At 34.9% G+C, this 20484-nt stretch overlaps 1 protein-coding gene across 3 annotated transcripts in view; it reads right to left on the bottom strand.

Annotated features, from left to right (window-relative positions):
• Window positions 1-12313: 12313 nt before the first annotated feature.
• The window catches only part of GLRB (glycine receptor beta), a 92032-nt gene continuing 83861 nt past the window's right edge, over window positions 12314-20484 (bottom strand). For all 3 annotated transcript variants that reach the window (XM_038559091.1, XM_038559093.1, XM_038559092.1), the window contains one exon: window positions 12314-14039. In XM_038559091.1, coding sequence (XP_038415019.1) covers window positions 13743-14039 — 297 coding nt within the window. In that variant the 3' untranslated portion in view covers window positions 12314-13742. The remainder of the gene's footprint in view (window positions 14040-20484) is intronic.

The following is a 20484-nucleotide window of genomic DNA, read 5'->3' as shown; positions in this document are numbered from 1 at the left end:
ACAACAGTACATTAAAAGAATTATTCGCCATGACCAAGTAGGGTTTATTTCTGGGCAGCAAGAGTGGTTCAACATTTACAAATCAATCAATGTCATACACTACATTAATAAAAGAAGGGACAAGAACCATATGATCCTCTCAAAGATACAGAAAAAGCATTTGACAAAGTACAGCATTCTTTCATAATTAAAACTCTCCACAATGTAGGGATGGAGGGAACATACCTCAGTATCATAAATGCTGTACACAAAAAGTCCACAGCAAATATCATTGTTAATGGGGAAACATTTTTGAGAGCTTTCCCCTTAAGGTCAGATACACAACAGGGATGTCCATTCTCAGCACTGTTGTTCAACATAGTACTGCAAGTCCTAGGCTCAGCAATCAGAAAACAAAAAGAAATAAAAGGAATCCAAATAGTCAAAGAAGTAGTCAATTTTCACTCTTTGCAGATGACATGACACTGTACGTGAAAAACCCAAAAAACTCTATCCCAAAAGTGCTAGAACTACAGGTATTCTGCAAGGTGGCAGGATATAAAAAGACCCTGAATAGCCAGGGGAATATTAAAAAAGAAAACCAGAGCCGGGGCATCACAATGCCGGATGTCAAGTTGTACTACAAAGCTGTGGTCATCAAGACAGTGTGGTACTGGCACAAAAACAGACACATAGATCAATGGGACAGAATAGAGAATCCAGAAGTGGACCCTCAACTCTATGGTCAACTAATATTCGACAAAGCAGGAAAGACTATACACTGGAAAAAAGTCTCTTCAATAAATGGTGCTGGGAAAATTGGACAGCCACGTGCAGAAGAATGAAACTAGACCATTCTCCTACACCAGACAAAAAGATAAACTCAAAATGGATGAAAGATCTAAATGTGAGACAAGAATCCATTAGAATTCTAGAGGAGAACACAGGCAACACCTTTTGAACTTGGCCGCAGCAACTTCTTGCAAGATACATCTATGAAGGCAAAGGAAACAAAAGCAAAAATGAACTATTTTTACTTAAGATAAAAAGCTTCTGCATAGCAAAAGAAACAGTCAACAAAACTAAAAGACAACCTACAGAATGGGAGAGGATATTTGCAAATGACGTATCAGATCAAGGGCTAGCATCCAAGATCTATAAAGAACTTATTAACCTCAACAGCAAAGAAACAAACAATCCAATCATGAAATGGGCAAAAGACATGAACAGAAATCTCACAGAGGAAGACATAGACATGGCCAACATGCACATGAGAAAATGCTCCGCATCACTTGCCATCAGGGAAATACAAATCAAAACCACCATGAGATACCACCTCACACCAGTGAGAATGGGGAACATTAACAAGATAGGAAACCACAAATGTTGGAGAGGATGTGGAGAAAGGGGAACCCTCCTGCACTGTTGGTGGGAATGGGAACTGGTGCAGCCACTCTGGAAAACTGTGTGGAGGTTCCTCAAAGAGTTAAAAATAGATCTGCCCTACGACCCAGCAATTGCACTGCTGGGGATTTACCCCAAAGACTCAGATGCAGTGAAACGCCGGACACCTGCACCCCAATGTTTATAGCCACAAGGTCCACAATAGCCAAACTGTGGAAGGAGCCTCGGTGTCCATCGACAGATGATGGATAAAGAAGATGTGGTTTATGTATAAAATGGAATATTCCTCAGCCATTAGAAATGACAAATACCCACCATTTGCTTCGATGTGGATGGAACTGGAGGGTATTATGCTGAGTGAAATAAGTCAATCGGAGAAGGACAAACATTATATGGTCTCATTCATTTGGGGAATATAAAAAATAGTGAAAGGGAATAAAGGCGAAAGGAGAGAAAATGAGTGAAATATCAGTGAGGGCGACAAAACATGAGAGACACCTAATTCTGGGAAACGAGCAAGGGGTAGTGGAAAGGGAGGTGGGCGGGTGGTGGGGGTGACTGGGTGATGGGCACTGAGGGGGGCACTTGATGGGATGAGCACTGGGTGTTATGCTATATGTTGGCAAATTGAACTCCAATAAAAAAAGTGGCAGGATATAAAATTAATGCACAGAAATTAATAAAGCCTTAAAGTATAGAAAGCCAAATCAAAAGAAATACATGGAAAATGACAATTTTTAATAATTTTCTCACAGATTATACTAATCAGCCACATATAGTAAGATAAGAAATCAACAGTGAAATGATGGTCAAAAAATAGATATTCCTAACAAAGTGATAGCCAAATGTCCTGTGAATCCAGATAGTAGAAGCCACACTCCTAAATAATTTCAGATCACAGAAAAAATTAGATAGGAACTTAAAAGCCTTTATATATACACCTCAACAAAAAATGCACATAAAAGTGTGTGCCATGCAGCAGTGGTTGCTGATGAATTTGTAGCTTTAGATACATTTATTTGAAAATAAGAATAGTTGAGAAAACAAGGACTGAGCATTTGAGTCAAGAAGTTTAGGAAAGAGCATCAAAATAGATCCAAACAAAATCGAAGAAAGGAAATACTGAAGCTAAAAATAGAAATTAATGAAGCAGTAGACACACATATAAAATAAATCACACAGTATTGATCAATAAAGAAGTAAACTAATTCTCTGATAAGGCTAACAGAATTGAAAACCTGTATAAATGCAATTAAGAAAAGAGACAACATGAGTAAATAAAATTAAGATAAAAAGCAATACAGATTACAACAGATATTTTAGACACCACAACACACTATTTCATGCAAAATCATCGGTAACTTAACAACTTAAATGCAATAGATAATATCCTGGAGAAAATATAAATTATCAAAATTTATCTAACAAGGAAAAAGCCTGAATAGAGCAATACTTTTTTTTTTCAAATGCACTCAGATTCATAAATATCTCCCAATGTACCCTCAATAGCATAAGACTGGATCTGTTTTATGAGATTTCTAGAAAAACTCAAAGAATCATTCATTCTGGGACCTATTTAATTTCTTCCAGAGTCTAGAAAGAAAAAGGAAGATACTCAACTCACTTTATGATACTACAGTAAACTTGATGCATAAACAGAATATGGATGACTTAAGAATATGATTTTTATCTTGACCAATATCATACATAAATACAGATATAGCAATTTTATATAACTCTTAAAAGGCCATATTAAATATAAAAGCTATATGCTAAAAATACTGCACCACAAACAAAAACAGCTTATCTCAGGAACACAGGTATTATTGTAAGTTAGAAAATCTTTTAACCCAGTAACAACATAATAGTTTATATAATAAAAATAAAAATATAATCATGTCAATAGTTGCAAATTGAGACAATGAGTATATTCAGCACGTTAGCTGGGTAAATTGCTAACTGTTAAATCCTGACTATATCACTTGCTGAATGGGGGATGGAAATAAGATTTTTTGTACAATCATGGCAGATGTGTAAATTGATATAGCTACCCTAAGGAAAGATTTTGCATTTTAAATTAATTTTTTAACTGTACAGATATTCTCCCTATAGCTGTCTACTACACAAAGTCATTCTCACATAAATACTAGGGTATGTACACAAGGATGCTTATTTCAGCTATTTGAAGTGATGAAAAATTTGAATCAACATAAATATTCTTAATTAAATGTGATACATACATATGAATGAATAACCTGGTTATGTATGTGAATAGCATTAAAACAACCTAATGTAAAAATAAATAAAAATAAATAAATAAAAACCTAATGTCATGAGTAATACATTTAGTTACGTATCATTTATGTAAATTTAAAAACACTGATGTGTATATTTTTCCTTTGAAATACTATAAAATAATGTTTGGAAAAATACAAACTAACTGATAATCATACCTGCCTCCCGGTATAACTGCAGAGGATCAAGATAAATAATTGGAAGTGGTGACTATTTCAGGTTTATCCTTTAGGGTCTGTTAATCTTAAAAATGAAACTGCCAGTTATTTTGCCAGCAAAAATGGGTTCATCTGGCAGTAGCAGAACATTGCAATTCAGGACAAACAAGCCATGGACAAATCTGGAGAACAAAGGAAAAGTATGCTCTTTATAGAGGAAGGTGATTATTATAGAAGGTCTATTATAAACAAAAAATAAACGTGTGGTTTGTATTATAAACATCACAGGAGGGCTGTTATAAACCAAAAAGTCCGCTGGAGAAATTGGAAGTTTGAAATATAGTGACTTTTCATTGGCTGAGTTGTGACCATCTCTCATTGGTTAGGTCATTTCTGGGGGAGAAGCAAGACCTTTCTTCCTCCTATTGAGTAAGGAGTAGCTCAAGCACTGTCAACTGCAAGGTATATCTCTTCATGCTGGGTCTGCAAGTGAAAACAAGTGGGCCCCAGAGTCTCCCTTTCAGGCGTCCCAACTCCTTTTCGTGAGGTTTCTTTTTATTAATTTTCATAATTCTAAATAAAAGAACAAATAAGACAAAGTATTCATGTGACTTATTAATAAAATGAATTTAAAAATTTAAATCAAATATGCCAGAAAGTAAAGTGAGTTAACTCTTAGTGTTAGAATATAGGTAATTTTATATATATATATATTTTTTACCTTTTTCTGATTTTTTTTTCTGTTCCCACTGATACCCCTTTCTCTCAATCTCTCTTTCATAGATACACACACATACATTTAAAATCATAATAAAAAAAAGATAGTTCACACTTCAAAAAAAAGGGATTAAATTAAAAAACAAAAGAAAGGGGTTTTGTATAGTGCAGTGGTGTGCAATAGTGTGAATGTTTGTGCCCTCCCAGTCCATATGTTGAAATGTTGAAATCCTAATTGCAGAGTGATGGTGTTTGGAGTTTAGGCTTTGGGGAAGTAATCAGGCCATGGGGGTGGAACCTTTATGAATGGGATTGTTGATATTATAACAAGAGGCTGGAGTGTTAACTCGCTCTCTTTCTGCCATCGAAGACACCACAGGGAGATGGCCCTCTCTTTGTAAACCAAGAAGAGGACGCTCCCCAAGAACTGACAATGCTGACGCTCTAATCTCAAACTATCAGACTTCAGAATTGTGAGAAATAAATGTTTGTTGTTATAGTCACCCAGTCTATGGTGATTTCTTATTCTCGCTCCAGCAGACTAAGACACATAGGTAAAGTAATAATTTGGGAAATTATTAGAGAACAAAAAAGATGCTTGTTCAAGTCCCTTACCCTATATATGGTGAGAGAAAATAAACAGGGCCCCCTTGAAACAGATACAGTTTGACAACTATTTCACAGTTTGATATTGAACTTAACTCTCTGAAGAGTTCGGATGAAGTACAGGCAAGGCGGGGGAAGGAATAAGACACATAAAGCTTAAGGATGCTAAGGTTTCATTTATAATGGCATGGATATCCCAGGGGCACAAAGGAAACATGTGGAAACATGTGCAAAGGAGGGAACTGGAGGAGGTTGAGCCACAGGAGTGGAAGAATGAAAGAAGTGCTGGGATTTGTGTTGGGATGAAGGATGATGCCTCATGAGTAGATAGCTAGGTGGGGTGTTTTTACTAAGACAGGATATTCAAGTGTCAAAGCCCCCTGGGAGACGGAACTACCTCGCCTGTGTGCAAGGAGTTAGAGTCAGCCTGAATTGTGTGTAAACCCTGAAGAATTGGACTAAGCGAATAGGGAGGCAGCTGGGCGTGTTTCCTTCCTGGACCATTGGGCACATAGAAAACAGGAGTTGCTCTTGATGTAGACAAGGATGGGGGCAGGGGAGCATGTAGAGTTCATTTTATGAGGTGGGGCAGCATGAGCCTGGGGTACATACAAGAATGGGAGTGGTTTTTCAATGAATAGCATACAAATAAATAAATGGAACAATCTGTTGAGACTAAGTTTTCTCTGTGGGCCATCTGGTTCATATCAATTAGCACACACTTATTTTATTTGATCCTTAAATAGGCATTCTCTCAAAGAGCTCCTAATGTAACCTTAATGTGAAACTGTTCCATGTATATATAAAATAGGTGCCCTTTAGTACTTCCAAAAGGGCAACATATAGTATGTTTTAATTGCAAATAAAATACCAATTGCTATTACACTATATACATATATGTGTATACATATGTTCACCTACACATATTCACACACACACACACTCATTTTTTTTTACTTTAGTGTCTTCCCAGTATCTTATACTTCTGAAGTACCAAGTGTTTAACAAATGCCTCTTCATCAATGCATAACTAGTAGGGCTATAATATACAGTATGCTGTCTTAAGAAGTGTTAAATATAATTTTGTTACTTGGAGTTTGGCCTCATACATTTTTATATGAATTCAGAATGGAACAATTATTATTTGTATAGAATTGGGTTAATTGGATATTTTTATTGAGAATAACCAGTATGCTCAGTACGTAGTTGGATTACCAATCCTCAAAGAATGAAAGGACAATAAAGTGTATTAACACGACAATTCTACTGAACACAATTTAGTATTCCCTCTTTGTTTCAGAAAGAACTTCAAAATCATCCAGTTCTCCAGGAAAATCATTATGAGCATTAATTATCTTTTATTAGTACCATACATGCATGAGTTATAAGAGATTGAGTTCAATTTGAACAAAATGGGTAACATATCCAGGAAATTCTTCCCTGTGTTCTTTTTTAAAAATTCTGAAATATTCTCATTTATCTATTTTGATAAGATAAATGGAGAATGCGACTCTTAAATATGTGGATTCTGAATTTTCGGTATTCTTGAATTCTGCTACTCACAACCTAATGTTTAAATTATGGACTTCCAAGTAAATATTCCAGAGGGGTTTTTTGTTGTTGTTGTTGTTTTGGGTTTTTTTACACTTTCCAATAATATCTTAATATGCATGTTACAGTTCCTGCTCTTGTTTCTATCCTTAAATTATTTTATATTCCAAATCAATCTCATGATTATGGATGCTAACATACCTAAAGGGCAGAAGTCATATGCACTGACTGTCAAAATGTCAGTGCATATTTTGGCCAAACACTCATTATTTTAATAAGGAAATTTTGAAAAATGGTGACTTCTTTAGCAATAGGCTTCATGCTAGAAATAGTGTAGTCATAGTAGTAAGAGGCAAAATGCGATAAAAATAACCATAATTTACTGCACTTACTCTGTGTGGGGAGCTCTGCTGAGCATTCTGCATATAATAATATATTAAATTGTCACAATAACGTTATGAGTTTATCATTGCTACCCATGTTTCAGAAATAGGGAACCTGAGGCCCGCAGATGTAAAATAATTAGCCAAGATTAACACTAGCAAGCAGAATTCTAGCCTCGATTGTGTGTTTCCAAATCCTTGCCTCTAACAGGCTATAAAAGGCAGACTCGTAGGTTGTAACTGGTCATTCTTACATTATTTTTATTCCTTTAAAAATCGGGTCTTCAAGAAAAAATTTCTTTGAGCAGGTTTGCAGGGTTGCACCGTGGCAGACCCAGAACTATAAGCCAGGTATTATTACTTCCAGTCCAGAGGGTCTTTCTACTACCCACTCCTGCCTGCTGGTGTGTTTACACACAGTATTGGTTTTTGTCATGGTTTAGACCTAGGATTATCTTTATATGATGCATGTTCCACATATATTTCTTAGGAAATTTCACATTTTTATTTAGACATTTAAATGAATTCACCTAGAAATTTGAAAGCTCTTCTAAGATGCCAGTGGGCTGATTGGAAACTCCAGTGAGTTTTGAATGAAAGGGCTTTTGACTGTACAAATGAATGAAGCAGACAAGTGCAGCTGTGTTTAGAATGAGGCTTTATAATAGTCCGAGGCAGAATTTATTAGGTATTCCCTCTTAATGAGTTCCATATAATTCTTTCAGTTAATAAGTTAAAGATCATCTTTGCAGCAGGCGAGCTCAAGATTCTGACTTGGATTTATAAAAAATGTTGAAGTTTTGTCAGTAAAGCAAGCAGATATGATCCTGCCATTGTGTGCTCTAACTTCGTGTCCGAAGGAGGAGATCCCTAACAGCTAGATGGCAGGAGGTGTAGTCCTCAAAGAGAAGAGGACGGGGTGTTTACTATTGTAAAATGCCATTTCCTCCTGCTACACTTCCAACCCTAATAAACACTTGAAAGAACATCCCATGGGAACATACAATAAACCGAGCTGAGCTTTTTCAAAAACTAAAGTCATTGGCCTCTTCATCTTGTTTACCATTTCACAAAATGGGGTTTCTGTTATATGTCATCAATGGCATAGGGTGAGGCAATGCTAATTGACTAATAAAACCCCTACTTGATGAGGTAATTGGGAAAGGACCTGTAGTTTGACTGCATTCTTGCTAAACGGGGGCGGAGGGCTCCGATTCTTTTTGACCGCCTCACTGGGAATGATATTAATTGAACTGCAGTTGCCTCGGGCTGCAAATTGGGATTTACTGAAAAATGTTTCAAGTTATAGGATTAAGATCAGATGGGAGTTTTAGTTAAGAGGCAAACATTAGGTAAGGCGCATTACATCACCAGCTAAGGAACCTTTCCTTTTACTGTTCATTATTTCCTCGGCAACCTCAACTAGGATATAAATTCAAATAGCATTTTAACATTTTTCAATGCAATGTTTCTGCAATTTACATGTCATCTTTTCTTTTTTAGTTAACATCTAGCTTCAAAATTCTATGATCTACGGTAAAATGACCCTTAATCAGCTTATATTAAAATATTTCGCACTCACTCTTCTTGAAGACAGGTCTTTTTCTTTTCTTTTTATTTTCTTTTTTTTTTTTTTAGGTCTTTTTCTTTTAGACAAAATCAGTTTGTTCCTTCTTCTTGTGCTTTGGTAATATTCATTATGCATTCTGATTTGTATTATAGTGATCTGTGTATTTAGCATATCTAGTCCCCTCTCACACTAGTGACTCTCATTTAAGAATGGAGTCCCGGTATTTACAATTTTTGGCTCACACAATATCTTTAGCATATGAAGTACCCAATAAGTATTTAACGATCTACAAATTTTTTTTTTTTCAGTATTCTATTGTAAGAGGGTTTGGTAAGAATTGTTTTGGGCATGATGTGTAACATTTGAGGAGTTTTAAAGTATTTGTGGAAATGTAAATGCATTTAATTGTTTAGAATATAGAAGTTCCAATTTTCTCATTGTTCTTGCTGGGTAAGAACAAAATAAAATAATATATAAGCATATATAATAATATAGGTATAAAGAAAATGTAAAATGTATTAAAATATTAAGTCTATGCATATATGTATATACACATGCTAAGGGTATAAGCAATCTTGCATGTGGCATCCATATTTTCCATTAATATTAATCACAAGAAAGTCTGTTGTTTAGTAAAAAAAAAGGGGGGGAGGGAATTAGCGAATGCTAAATTATTGATACACTGTGTGTGTAAACATATGTATTTAATTTGAAAATATAATTGGAATAAATCTGCTATTCTAAAGCAAGGCAATAATATTCTGACAAGAAAGTCTTGATTAAAGGTTATAAAAATATTTCAAACCAATTCTCATCTCAGGCTTGGTATTTTAAAATTTTACATTCAACTATTTATGTAAACTGAAATTTTCAGTAATATAGATGATAAATTGAGTTATTTTAAGAGCACCTTAATTTGAACACGGCATATGTAATGGGAAATATTTTGACTTCATTTTTCATTAGAGATGCAACCATATGACCAAAAAACAATGTTGAATGAAAATATATTAGTTTAAATGAGTAAAGAGACATGACATTCAAGAGTGGCACACTTAAAAGAAATAGCGAAACATAAAAGGTAAGGAACCTGGCTGAAATTAGCATTCCAATCATTGCTAAACATGGCACATGAAGGTCAAAATCAGTTTGGTTGGAGTTTAAGATGTGAGCAGAGGGGTAGTATGAGAGATAGCTACAGAGATAAGCTAACCTTTTGATAGGAGAAAATTTAATGTCAGAGAGAGAATTTTACTTAGTTCATTGGGCAACATAAGACATCAAAGATGTTTGAGCGGGATGCCATGATCAAGCTTTATTTTAAAGAACTTAATGTCATGATAATTAAGTGAAATATGTGATACTGGATTGAATCTTAAAAAAAATAAAGTGGGGCAATTGGTAAATTTTAATAAGAACTCTAGATTATAGCATTGTATTAATGTTAATTTCTTGATACCTGATACTACTGTGATACCATGTCCTTGTTTAGTAAACAGACACTAAAGTGTGTAGAGGTAAAGGGACATCATATCTGCAGCTTTATTTTAAATGTTTCAGAAGAAAAAATGTCTCAAGTGCACACACACACATACACACATACACAGTGGGGGGGGAATAAAGTTAAGTATGATAAAATTAACATTTAGGGAATCTGGATAAATGGTAAACAGAAATTCTTTGGAGTATTTTCACAAGTTATCTAAAAGTCTGAAGCAACTTCAAGAACGCTTTTAAAAAATAAAAGTGGTATATCAATGACATAAAGTAGGTTAAGAGATGACTAGGTTGTGAGAGTTTGGGTGTATCATGATGAAAACTAACATTAGTAGCTTTTTGGAGGGAAATCTAGGAGAACACCCTCAAATTTAAAATGTATACATCTTTTAACTCGGTAACTCCACCTCTGCAATCTGTCTCATGGAAGTATACTCATATATGCACAAAGATATTTAATTGCAATACTATTTTGTATTCGAAAAGTAAAACAATCAAAATTTCTGCTTAAGAAGAAGCTATATTCAGGCACATTCATGATACGGAATAATAGGAGACAGAGGATAGATTTATGAATGTCCAATTTGTCCTCACACAGAAAGATCTCCAAGACACATTAAATGAAAAATAAAGAAATTGGAAAACTATACATATGGTAAAATCCCCCTTATATTAAATCCCATTGTACTACATTATCTTTTATATTTAAAAACTGGATAGAGTTGTAAATGCCTGGAGTTAGGTGATGACCTCTGGGGAAGAGAGAAGAGCTTGAAGGAAGAAGGCCATGGCAACAACTTTCAGTGTTCATGCTAAATACATCTTGCTTTCTAATACATCAAGGTATTCATATCTTACTTGAATAATTACAAAATGAATATCCCACAATTGGTTCAGAAATAAACTGAGTTGGGGCACCTGGTTGGCTCAGTCTGTGCAGCATGCAACCCTTAATTTCAAGGTTGAAGTTCAAGCCCCATGTTGGGTATGGAATTTGCCTAACAAAAATCATCATTATCATCATCAGCTGAGTTATAGTAGAGTGATATTAAAAACTGCTGCAGAAATCTGTTAAACAATGGGAAAGTGTTGGGGCCTGGGTGGCTCAGTTGGTTGTCTGTCTTCAGCTTAGGTCATGATCCCAGATTCCTGGGATCGAGCCCCATGTTGGTCTCACTGCTCAGTGAGGATTCTGCTTCTCCATATCCCTCTGCTCATTCTCTCTCAAATAAGTAAATAAAATCTTTAAAAAAGAAAAGAATGGGCAAAGGCACTGAATTAGGGGTGTGTCAGCAGAAATAGGACAGGTGGTAGGGGTGAGAGGGAGACTCTCTACACTTATATTCTTGAAAGGGTGTAGAGTGAGAGAAGGAAGGAAGGTTTAATATGGTGGACTACAGTAGTCACGGCTTTAACAAGAAAAGGGAATAAAAAAAACCTACTGATTTGTGAGGAGAAGATAATTTTTATTTTGGAGACACTGAATCTGAGATAGGATATCCAGGTAGATACACTGCAAGTCTCCCGGAAAGACATAATATTTAGAAACACAGACCAGAACACTCTGGGTTTAAGTGACTAAATCTTTGAGATAACAATTATAAAACAACCATAAGTGGACATGAATTATACTTCTTTGTTATGATCACGATCTAATGTTCCATTTGAAGTTCTAGAACTCACTTAATCCTGGAATAGCTATATATTTATAGTTGGGTATTAAAATTGATCTTAAGAGGCTACAATATTATATTACAGAAAGGAACTCATTCACATTTTTTTTAAATAAATGAATTCTTGCTTAATGAAACCTGTCTTCCATTTGGTACATTTCCCACTTAAAACTCTGTATCTGAATCAAACTCCTGAATATGAATGAAATTTGCAAGAATATAGAAAACATACAATAAGCAAATATAATTTTTAGAAGTAAAAAGTGTAAATAGTTTAAGTCAAGGCATTTTTTTCCTAGCACAGTACCATTAAAATGTTACTGCCTTGGGTCCTTGTAGGATATTCAAGTCCATCATAGGGTTAGTTGTGGCATTTTAAAACTATTCAGATGGCTGAGCTTTTACAACTAGGGGGTGCTGAAGGACTACAGAGGTTAGATTACATCTTATTTTTTAAAAATTTGGTAATCAGTGAAAATCTTTTAAAAATTAAAGTCTTTAATAAAATAGCATTGAATTACACATAGCAACTTGCATAAACAATATTTAAACACATTTTATTATTGAATTGACCATACAAACTCTCAGCTGCAACAAAACTCTCCAAATAATGTAAATATACTCACTTGATCTTATGTTTGTGTTATATGAGTTATGGATAATTCCAATTCCAGTTATGGAGAAATAAAAAGGTACACTGGATTCATATCACTAGAAAATGGGAGACTTATAGACCAGAAAGTGCCTATTTTCAGGTTGAAACAAGGTCAAAGTAAATAAATCTAAGTAGTCTAGACTTTTAGTAAGAGAGAAAATACCACTAGCAGTGAGACCTAACATAAACAGATGTTACATACTTAAACTTTAAATGTTTTATAAAAAATCCAAAAAGTATTCAAATAAAAAAAGAAATGAATTCGGAAAAAGAAATTTAATTTTACCTAAAAAATATGTAAGCATTTTAATAAAGAAGTTAAAATCCTCCAATGATTTTTTCCCCCAAATTCGAGTTACTTCCAGTAACAGGGTATTTTCCTCTTGGTTTCTTAAGAATTACGTGAAATTACATATCCATTATTATATTCCGATTTAAAATATTTATGACTCTTTAAGGCACGATTTTATATATTCTGTATCAACAAAATGAAATCCATGAAAATATATTAACGCTTTAAGGTGGGTTTAATAGAATTTCTTTTGTCAGAAATACTTAATCAATGTATCTATCTTTTTATTTCCATCAGAAATTCAGTATGAATTTATGTAAATCTAGATTTCCCTCTGTTTCAAAAACGATTACCGTGTTTCATAAGCTGGCATTTTGACAACACAGGCACACTTTAAAATGAGCTGATTTTACAAATTAGTAATTTTTTGAACTTTATTTCTCCACAGAGCCCACATAATTATAGCTGATATATTTCTACTTACAAAGTTTAAACAATATGTAATATAATTTTGCTTAATCTGTGATAATACCATCTAAAATTATACAAGATGGCTTTCTCTGAAAGTTACAAGGAAGTAAATTTGAAATACTACATACATTAGAAGGGTGATCATAACAGGATCCAGCGTGCACATCATTTTGTTATCAGAATTTTCTGAAGTATTTGCAATTTACACTAACTGAAGAGAACTGTTTGGATTTTATTTTATGTAGTATGGTTATCCTTCATTTATTCCTAAAGCAGTATGTTTGCTATACATATATACATCATTAGTAGAGCACAGAAGTAACAAGATCATGCTGCCATTCAAAAGTAAGGTGCCACATTTTTATACAATCAAATGGCATCCAAAATGCAATATATTGCTATGAAAATGCAAAATTCTTCAGATTGGCATTTATGAATGAGGTTGGTCACAATGAAATGGCATTTTATTTTACACAAATGAAAAAGATTTATCATAAATATATAGACCAATATATAACATTGAAAAACAAGAAGCAGAAAGGAAACAATGCTCTTGCATAAAGATCAATTCGCTTTGCTGCTGTTGGAATAACAGGTTTGGCAGGAGGCGGCTTCTTGTTGTTCTTTGCCTGAGATTTCCCAAGCCCATTGTTGACTTCAATAGGTTTTCCATAGCAGTCATAATTAGATAATTCAAAATCTCTTGGTAAGCTTCCAACGATGCTGAAGTCATTAGACCTCAGGTCAGACTTAGAAGTGCAAACCTTTTTGCATCTCGTCTCTCCAACCTGAGAATGAAAGTTAAGGACAGAGTACATTTAGAATTTTTCTATTCATAAAATATCTCTTCAAAAGGATATTTTTAAAATCTGATGGTTTAATCAGTTGACTATTATTTCTGTTTGACAAAAAGATTTAATAGTAACTGATTAGGCCATCAGATTACCTGAACATTTAAGGGCTCTAAAATGTTGCCCATATAACAAGGCTTATGTCATGGGATAAACTTTTGATAGGTTACTTTATGTCAAGAGATCAAAGCACAAATCAACATTTATCTTAGGTGCTCCCAGGCTTGTGAGAGTTCTCAGCTGAAATACCAATAAGCAATATTTAACCATGACACAGACCATATTACCACAATACAGGGATTGCAGAAACCTTCTGCTACTTCTAACCTTTGACTTCCCCATGGATTCTATTTCCAAAGAGGGTGGTTTACAAAGGACTGCAACATTTATCTCTTCAATGAGACAAACTCCAAAATGGACCCACAAGTAAGAACCAAAACATGGCCACAATGATCATGAACCAAAGATATACTGGTGAAAGGCATTCATTCATTCCTAATTTGTTGACTAAAGTGGCGTAGCCAACCATACACAGAGAATCCAAGAAATCGTGTATATTTCAGCCAGATCATATGTCACAGAGATTATTCAGTTGATAATACCTGAATTATTAAATTTGAATCCAGTCTCTATAATATACAAAATAATTATTTTCCATTGACCTCTCTCTAGAGATCAGGAATGCTCTCAGAAACAAGAGATGCTAACCCCAATTTTTTTTTTAATAAAGATTTTATTTATTCATAGAGACACACAGAGAGAGGCAGAGACACAGGCAGAGGGAGAAGCAGGCTCCATGCAGGGAGCCCGACATGGGACTCGATCCCTGGTCTCCAGGATTAGGCCCTGGACTGAAAGTAGCGCTAAACGGCTGAGCCACCCGGGCTGCCCTTAACCCCAATGTTTTAAGATAGCACTGATATTACAAAAGGCCTCTGAAGGGTAAACTCTTGATTCTACTGCTTAATTTCCTATGGTTTTTACTCCTGAGTTCTGTGATTCACCTTTGGAATCTCCATTATTTTTACTGCTTTTACTGAAAAAGGAAATCTATCATTATATACTGTTATTATACTATAGCTACTCTAGTTTTTGGCTTATTACTATAATACGATGACTAGTTATATAGATTCTGTTTACCTTTACCAGATTATGGGGGTGGGGGCTAATAAAAAGTTAAATACATTATTTCCCAGCAGTACTTCGGGTAGCAGGACTCTACCCTCTATCTGGACAAACACTGAGTCACATTCTTTGGGCAAGAGCCAGATGGCAGTGTTTAGAGGTGGATAGTACATATAATTAAGATATACTAAGTGAAAAAAAACAAACTAAAATGTGTTATGCATCTCCTGTCATAATACCTGTAGGTAATTTACAGTTTTTTCCAATTATGAACACATACTGGGAATGTTATTTCTGTACAACTGTTGACTTTATTTGCATATACTTTATACTATGTAAATCCCCCAGCAATCTGTCATTTAAACTGTACCATCATGCACACACACACACACACACACACACAGACTCACATTTACATTCTCACACCTTCCTTGTAAGTGCACCAGAAAGAAGACCACGTTTAAAGCTCTAATTTTCCAGTGCTATTTGAGAACTAAGTATATAGTGAACTTTTGTAAAGAGTAAAATTGCTACCTTGATTGGAATAGAAGTTGAGAACAGACTCTACATATCAAATGTTTGCATTATCCTCAGGGTCTCAGAGCAATCTTTACAATCTGGGACTCTGTGGATATTCCAGTTTCAATTTCTCCCTTTAGAATTTTCTACTTTAAAAGGTTTAGATTCACTAACTGTACTTTAAAATCCACTTATCAGGGACTCCTGGTGGATCAGGGGTTGACCATCTGCCTTCAGCTCAGGGCGTGATCCCGGGGTCCGGGGTTGAGTCCTGCATTGGGCTTCTGGCAGGGAACCTGCTTCTCCCTCTGCCTATGTCTCTGCCTCTCTCTGTGAGTCTCTCATGAATAAATAAATAAAAGCTATAAATAAATAAACAAGTTAATAAAATTTATATGGTATTATAATCTAAGTCACACATAAATACTTCAAATTTTCTAATCTGTTTTATTTACAAAAACATATTTCTAGATTCTGCTAGCAATTTTAATGATTTTAGAATTTATCTACACAGTTAATTCAAAATGTAGATTTAGGATGTCATATTTATTCAGAGAGATTATTTAAATATAGTACACATGTCTGTTAAAGAGGAATAATTTCTTCAATGTTAAAGGAATAACAGAGAAGTACTGCAAAGAGCTTCAACTTGGTCGTACTAAATATTCAATCATGTAACTTATTTAATAAAACCTCACCTAGAAAATGTATTTGAAAATTCTTTTATTTGAAAAAAGTAGACCTGTGTGTGTATATACTGAAGGAGAGGACCTCTACTATAGAAATATCTTTTGATTATGTGGCACAACTAAATAAGAAATAAGAAGTCCTCAGGTTCCTGAAATAGGTCATGATTCATGAACTAGTTGGCTGGTCTCACCTTTATCCGTTCATTGGAGATCATACACAAACATAATTTTTTTTTAGTTAATACTCTCTACACATAATTATATCAAATATGTACATAAAAGTAGAAAAGTGTTTACAGTGTAATACTATTTTGAGTAATTATAATATCACATCAAGAGGGATTCAATAAACTCCTTATAAATAAGAGAGTAACCCTATGTAACATATTCTTAAAAGTGATCTTGGTTTTATTAACCTCCAATTTATAATTTCTCAATTTTTCCTCACGTAAATATGTGTCTCATTTGCTTTCATCATATAAACTTGTCACTCCTGAAAATTACTGGCAGCAAAAATGAGGTAGTATGATAATGAAACTGTCAAGAATAAAAAATGATGTGGCTAAGAACTTCCTAATGCTTCAAGTTAGAACTTTAAGAACTTTCCGTGGTCCTTTTCAGTTTGCGTCACACATTAAAAAGCAAATCACCTTATACAAGATTTCTTAACCAGCAGACTTACATATAATTTCATGGGAATAATGGTATCTCCTGCAGATGATAAAAATAGATTCAGAAGGGAATAATCTCTACATAGTTTACCAAATTTAAGTCATTTCTTGTTTTTAAAAACCGGTCGTTACCATAGGAAACAACTATCTCATTCAAGCATGAACAGCAGGTTGTATTTTTTTAACTTGTAAAAATCCAAAGGCAATGACACTATTTTATCTTTTATTCGCAAGACCTTCCTTGTGAATAGTGCACGGCACATACTAGGCATTGGGAACAGAATGATATTAACAACAGTAGGTCTTCACATTTTTGTTGAATTAAAAAAAAAAGGAATTGTACAAGTAAACAAACAAATTAGTAAACAAAATACTGTAATGGTTGAGGAATACTGGGGATAAATAACTTAGATAATTATATATGTATGATGACAGATTTATGAATGCAGGCAAAATTATAAAAACATGCTAAAAGCTAGGTTACATTATCATTGATGTTTCTTATTTCTTACACTTTTTTTAAGATTTTATTTATTCATAATAGACATGGGGGGGGCAGAGACACAGGCAGAGGGAGAAGCAGGCTCCATGCAGGGAGCCCGATGTGGGACTCGATCACACCCTGGGTCAAAGGCAGGTGCTAAACCGCTGAGCCACCCAGGGATCCCCATTTCTTACACTTTTTAAAATAATTCCTTTCCTTTGCAAACACAGCATTATTTTAAAAATCAGCAATGAGAATTTCCAATAATCCAAATTTCATTGTGCTTCCATTAATTACTATTGCTATTCTGTCTAAAAATAAATGACGTATCATTTTGAAACCATCCCCCACAGGGTTAATGCAGTTGAAACTAGCGGAAAGTGTAAAGCTTGTTTTTCAGAGAATTGTTTCTCCCTAATCAACTATTGTGTCTTTTCAGACCCACTAACAAACCCACTTTAGCTGTTTCTGCAGAAGCCTGAACTCAAGGTCAACTGATATGGTGCCAGCCTATGAACAAGCAAGGCTCTGCATTCCTTAACAGAGATAATAAGCCTGAGACCCCATTCCAGTTTACACCAGCTCTCGGATCATGTCCATAGGCCCTTCTTGTCCTGAGATAACCTCCTGATGTCAGAGGCTGAATTTTGCTTCCTTCTGGTGTTAAGTCACCACCCCAAAGTGAACAGGAGATGTATGCTACATATACACTTGCTCAATGTGTGTGTTCCACCTTTCCTCATGAATAGTCATAAGTTTCTTTGCCCTTTTCATCAATATGTATATAATCTCCTACCCTAAATTTCCCCTTTAAAAGCCCCACTCCTGGGCAGCCCAGATGGCTCGGTGGTTCAGTGCCGCCTGCAGCCCAGGAAGTGATCCTGGAGTCCTGGGATCGAGTCCCACGTCAGGTCCCACGTCGGGCTCCCTGCGTGGAGCCTGCTTCTCTCTGCCTGTGTCTCTGCCTCTCTCTCTCTCTCTCTCTCTCTGTGTCTCTCATAAATAAATAAAATCTTAAAATAAATAAATAAAAGCCCCACTCCTTACCCTGGAAACTTGGAGATGGTCCTTGGTTGGACACCAATCATCTGTCTCTCCAGATTGCCGGCCTCCTAAATAAAGCAATCTTTCTTTTCCAACCAACACTTGTCTCTTGAGTATTGCCTTTCAAGTGACAAGCAGCTGAACTTGGGTTTCAAAAAAAATTTCATTGAAATGACTTAGCAAGAGTTTGTGTTTTGAAAGCAAAATATACTGGGGCAAATGCATTTTGAAACCAAACATATATTTTTCACAGCAAAACCACTAAATTAAAAAGGCAACAAGTTTTTAAATTTCTTTTTTAATATTCTTTTATGTCAATGTGTAACAGACTTATGAATTGATCAGATTACACATTGGCTGTAAGTTTGATGGATACATTAAGATAAGTTATTTTTTTACTCATTCTTGCTTTGAAGTATATCTCAGGATATATTCTGTACTATTACGTAGGTACAATGCTCATTGTAGAGATTGCATTTGGCCTGTAAGCATTAAGAGTAAATTACATTTGTTTCTGGAGATTTATTTCTGGTGGACTTTTAAACTCCCTAAGCATCACTTTATGACTTTTGTTGCAAAATGTAACAGTTTCAGACTCCAGACACATGTGCTTCTACTAGCAACCCCAAACACAGAGAATTAAAATATAGGAGTTCTTAAATATGTTGAACTTTTCTTCACTGGGTGATTATTTTAACACCTGAAAGCTAAATTTAAAATAACATAATTCTGGGGAGAGCTCAAGATGGCATAGGAAGATCCTGATCTCATCCCTCCCATGGACAGAACAAATCTACAACAACTCCATATGTAAGAGTATTATGTTAAATTTAAAAAGTCAGACAGAGAAAAATAAATACTGTATGATTTCCCTTACATGTGGAATCAAACAAAATGAAACAGAAACAGACTCATAGATACAGAGAACAAACTAGTAGTTGTTGGAGGGATGGGGAAGGGGGATGGATAAAATCAGTGAAAGGAATTAAAAGGTACAATCTTACATTTATAAAATAAGTAAGACATAGGATGTAAATTATAGCACAGGGAATATAGTCAATAATTTTACAACAGTTTTATATGATGACAGATGGTGACTACTCTTATTGTGCCGACCATATCCTAGTGTACATAAATAACAAATCACATTGCGTACACCTGAAACTAATACAATATTGTGCAATAAAAAATAACATAATTCAGTCCAATGTTCTAGATCCTATTTATCTTTTGTATCTATTTTCATAAATAATCTTGATATATTCTATAGTACTCTGAAAATCTCTTCCATATTTAAAGTAACTAAGCACCTATTCTATAGAACTTCTTTTCTTTGTCTCCAGAACACTTAGCTAGGGTATAAGTTAGTGGGTAGATTAGTAGGCTGGAAAAATAAACTGATAAAAGACTGGGAGATGTAAATGGGGATCAGCTGGGGACCTAAAGACCCATGGAACAACATGGTGATGAGTTCCTGTGTGTGTTTTTTGTTTCATATATCCCAGATTTGGAGCTGAAGGAGTTGAAATTAAAATGCCAAGGGGTGCAGATAAAAATAGCCCCAAAAAAGTTTGCTTCTTCTATCCAAAGGACAAAAGAAAAAGCAGCTTAGCAAGACAAATGGCTTTTAGGCAATAATCTCTCTACTGAGTCTAACACCACACACAGAAAATGTCACCCCATCCTCACCATGCCAGCAAAGTGGGAAACTAGACTTCTCCCTTTAAGAAGCTGTAACAAAATACCCAATACTCTCACTGCAGTGGTATCAGAGAAGGCCAAATAGGGAACTAGGACTTCCATCTCCATAGAGCATTAACAAGGCCCTGCTCTGCCCACCCAACAGAAAC

This window comes from Canis lupus, chromosome 15 (assembly GCF_011100685.1).
Source record: "Canis lupus familiaris isolate Mischka breed German Shepherd chromosome 15, alternate assembly UU_Cfam_GSD_1.0, whole genome shotgun sequence".
NCBI lineage: Eukaryota > Metazoa > Chordata > Mammalia > Carnivora > Canidae > Canis > Canis lupus.
Note: the sequence above shows the minus strand (reverse complement) of the source record. Positions and strands in the feature narration are given on the sequence as shown.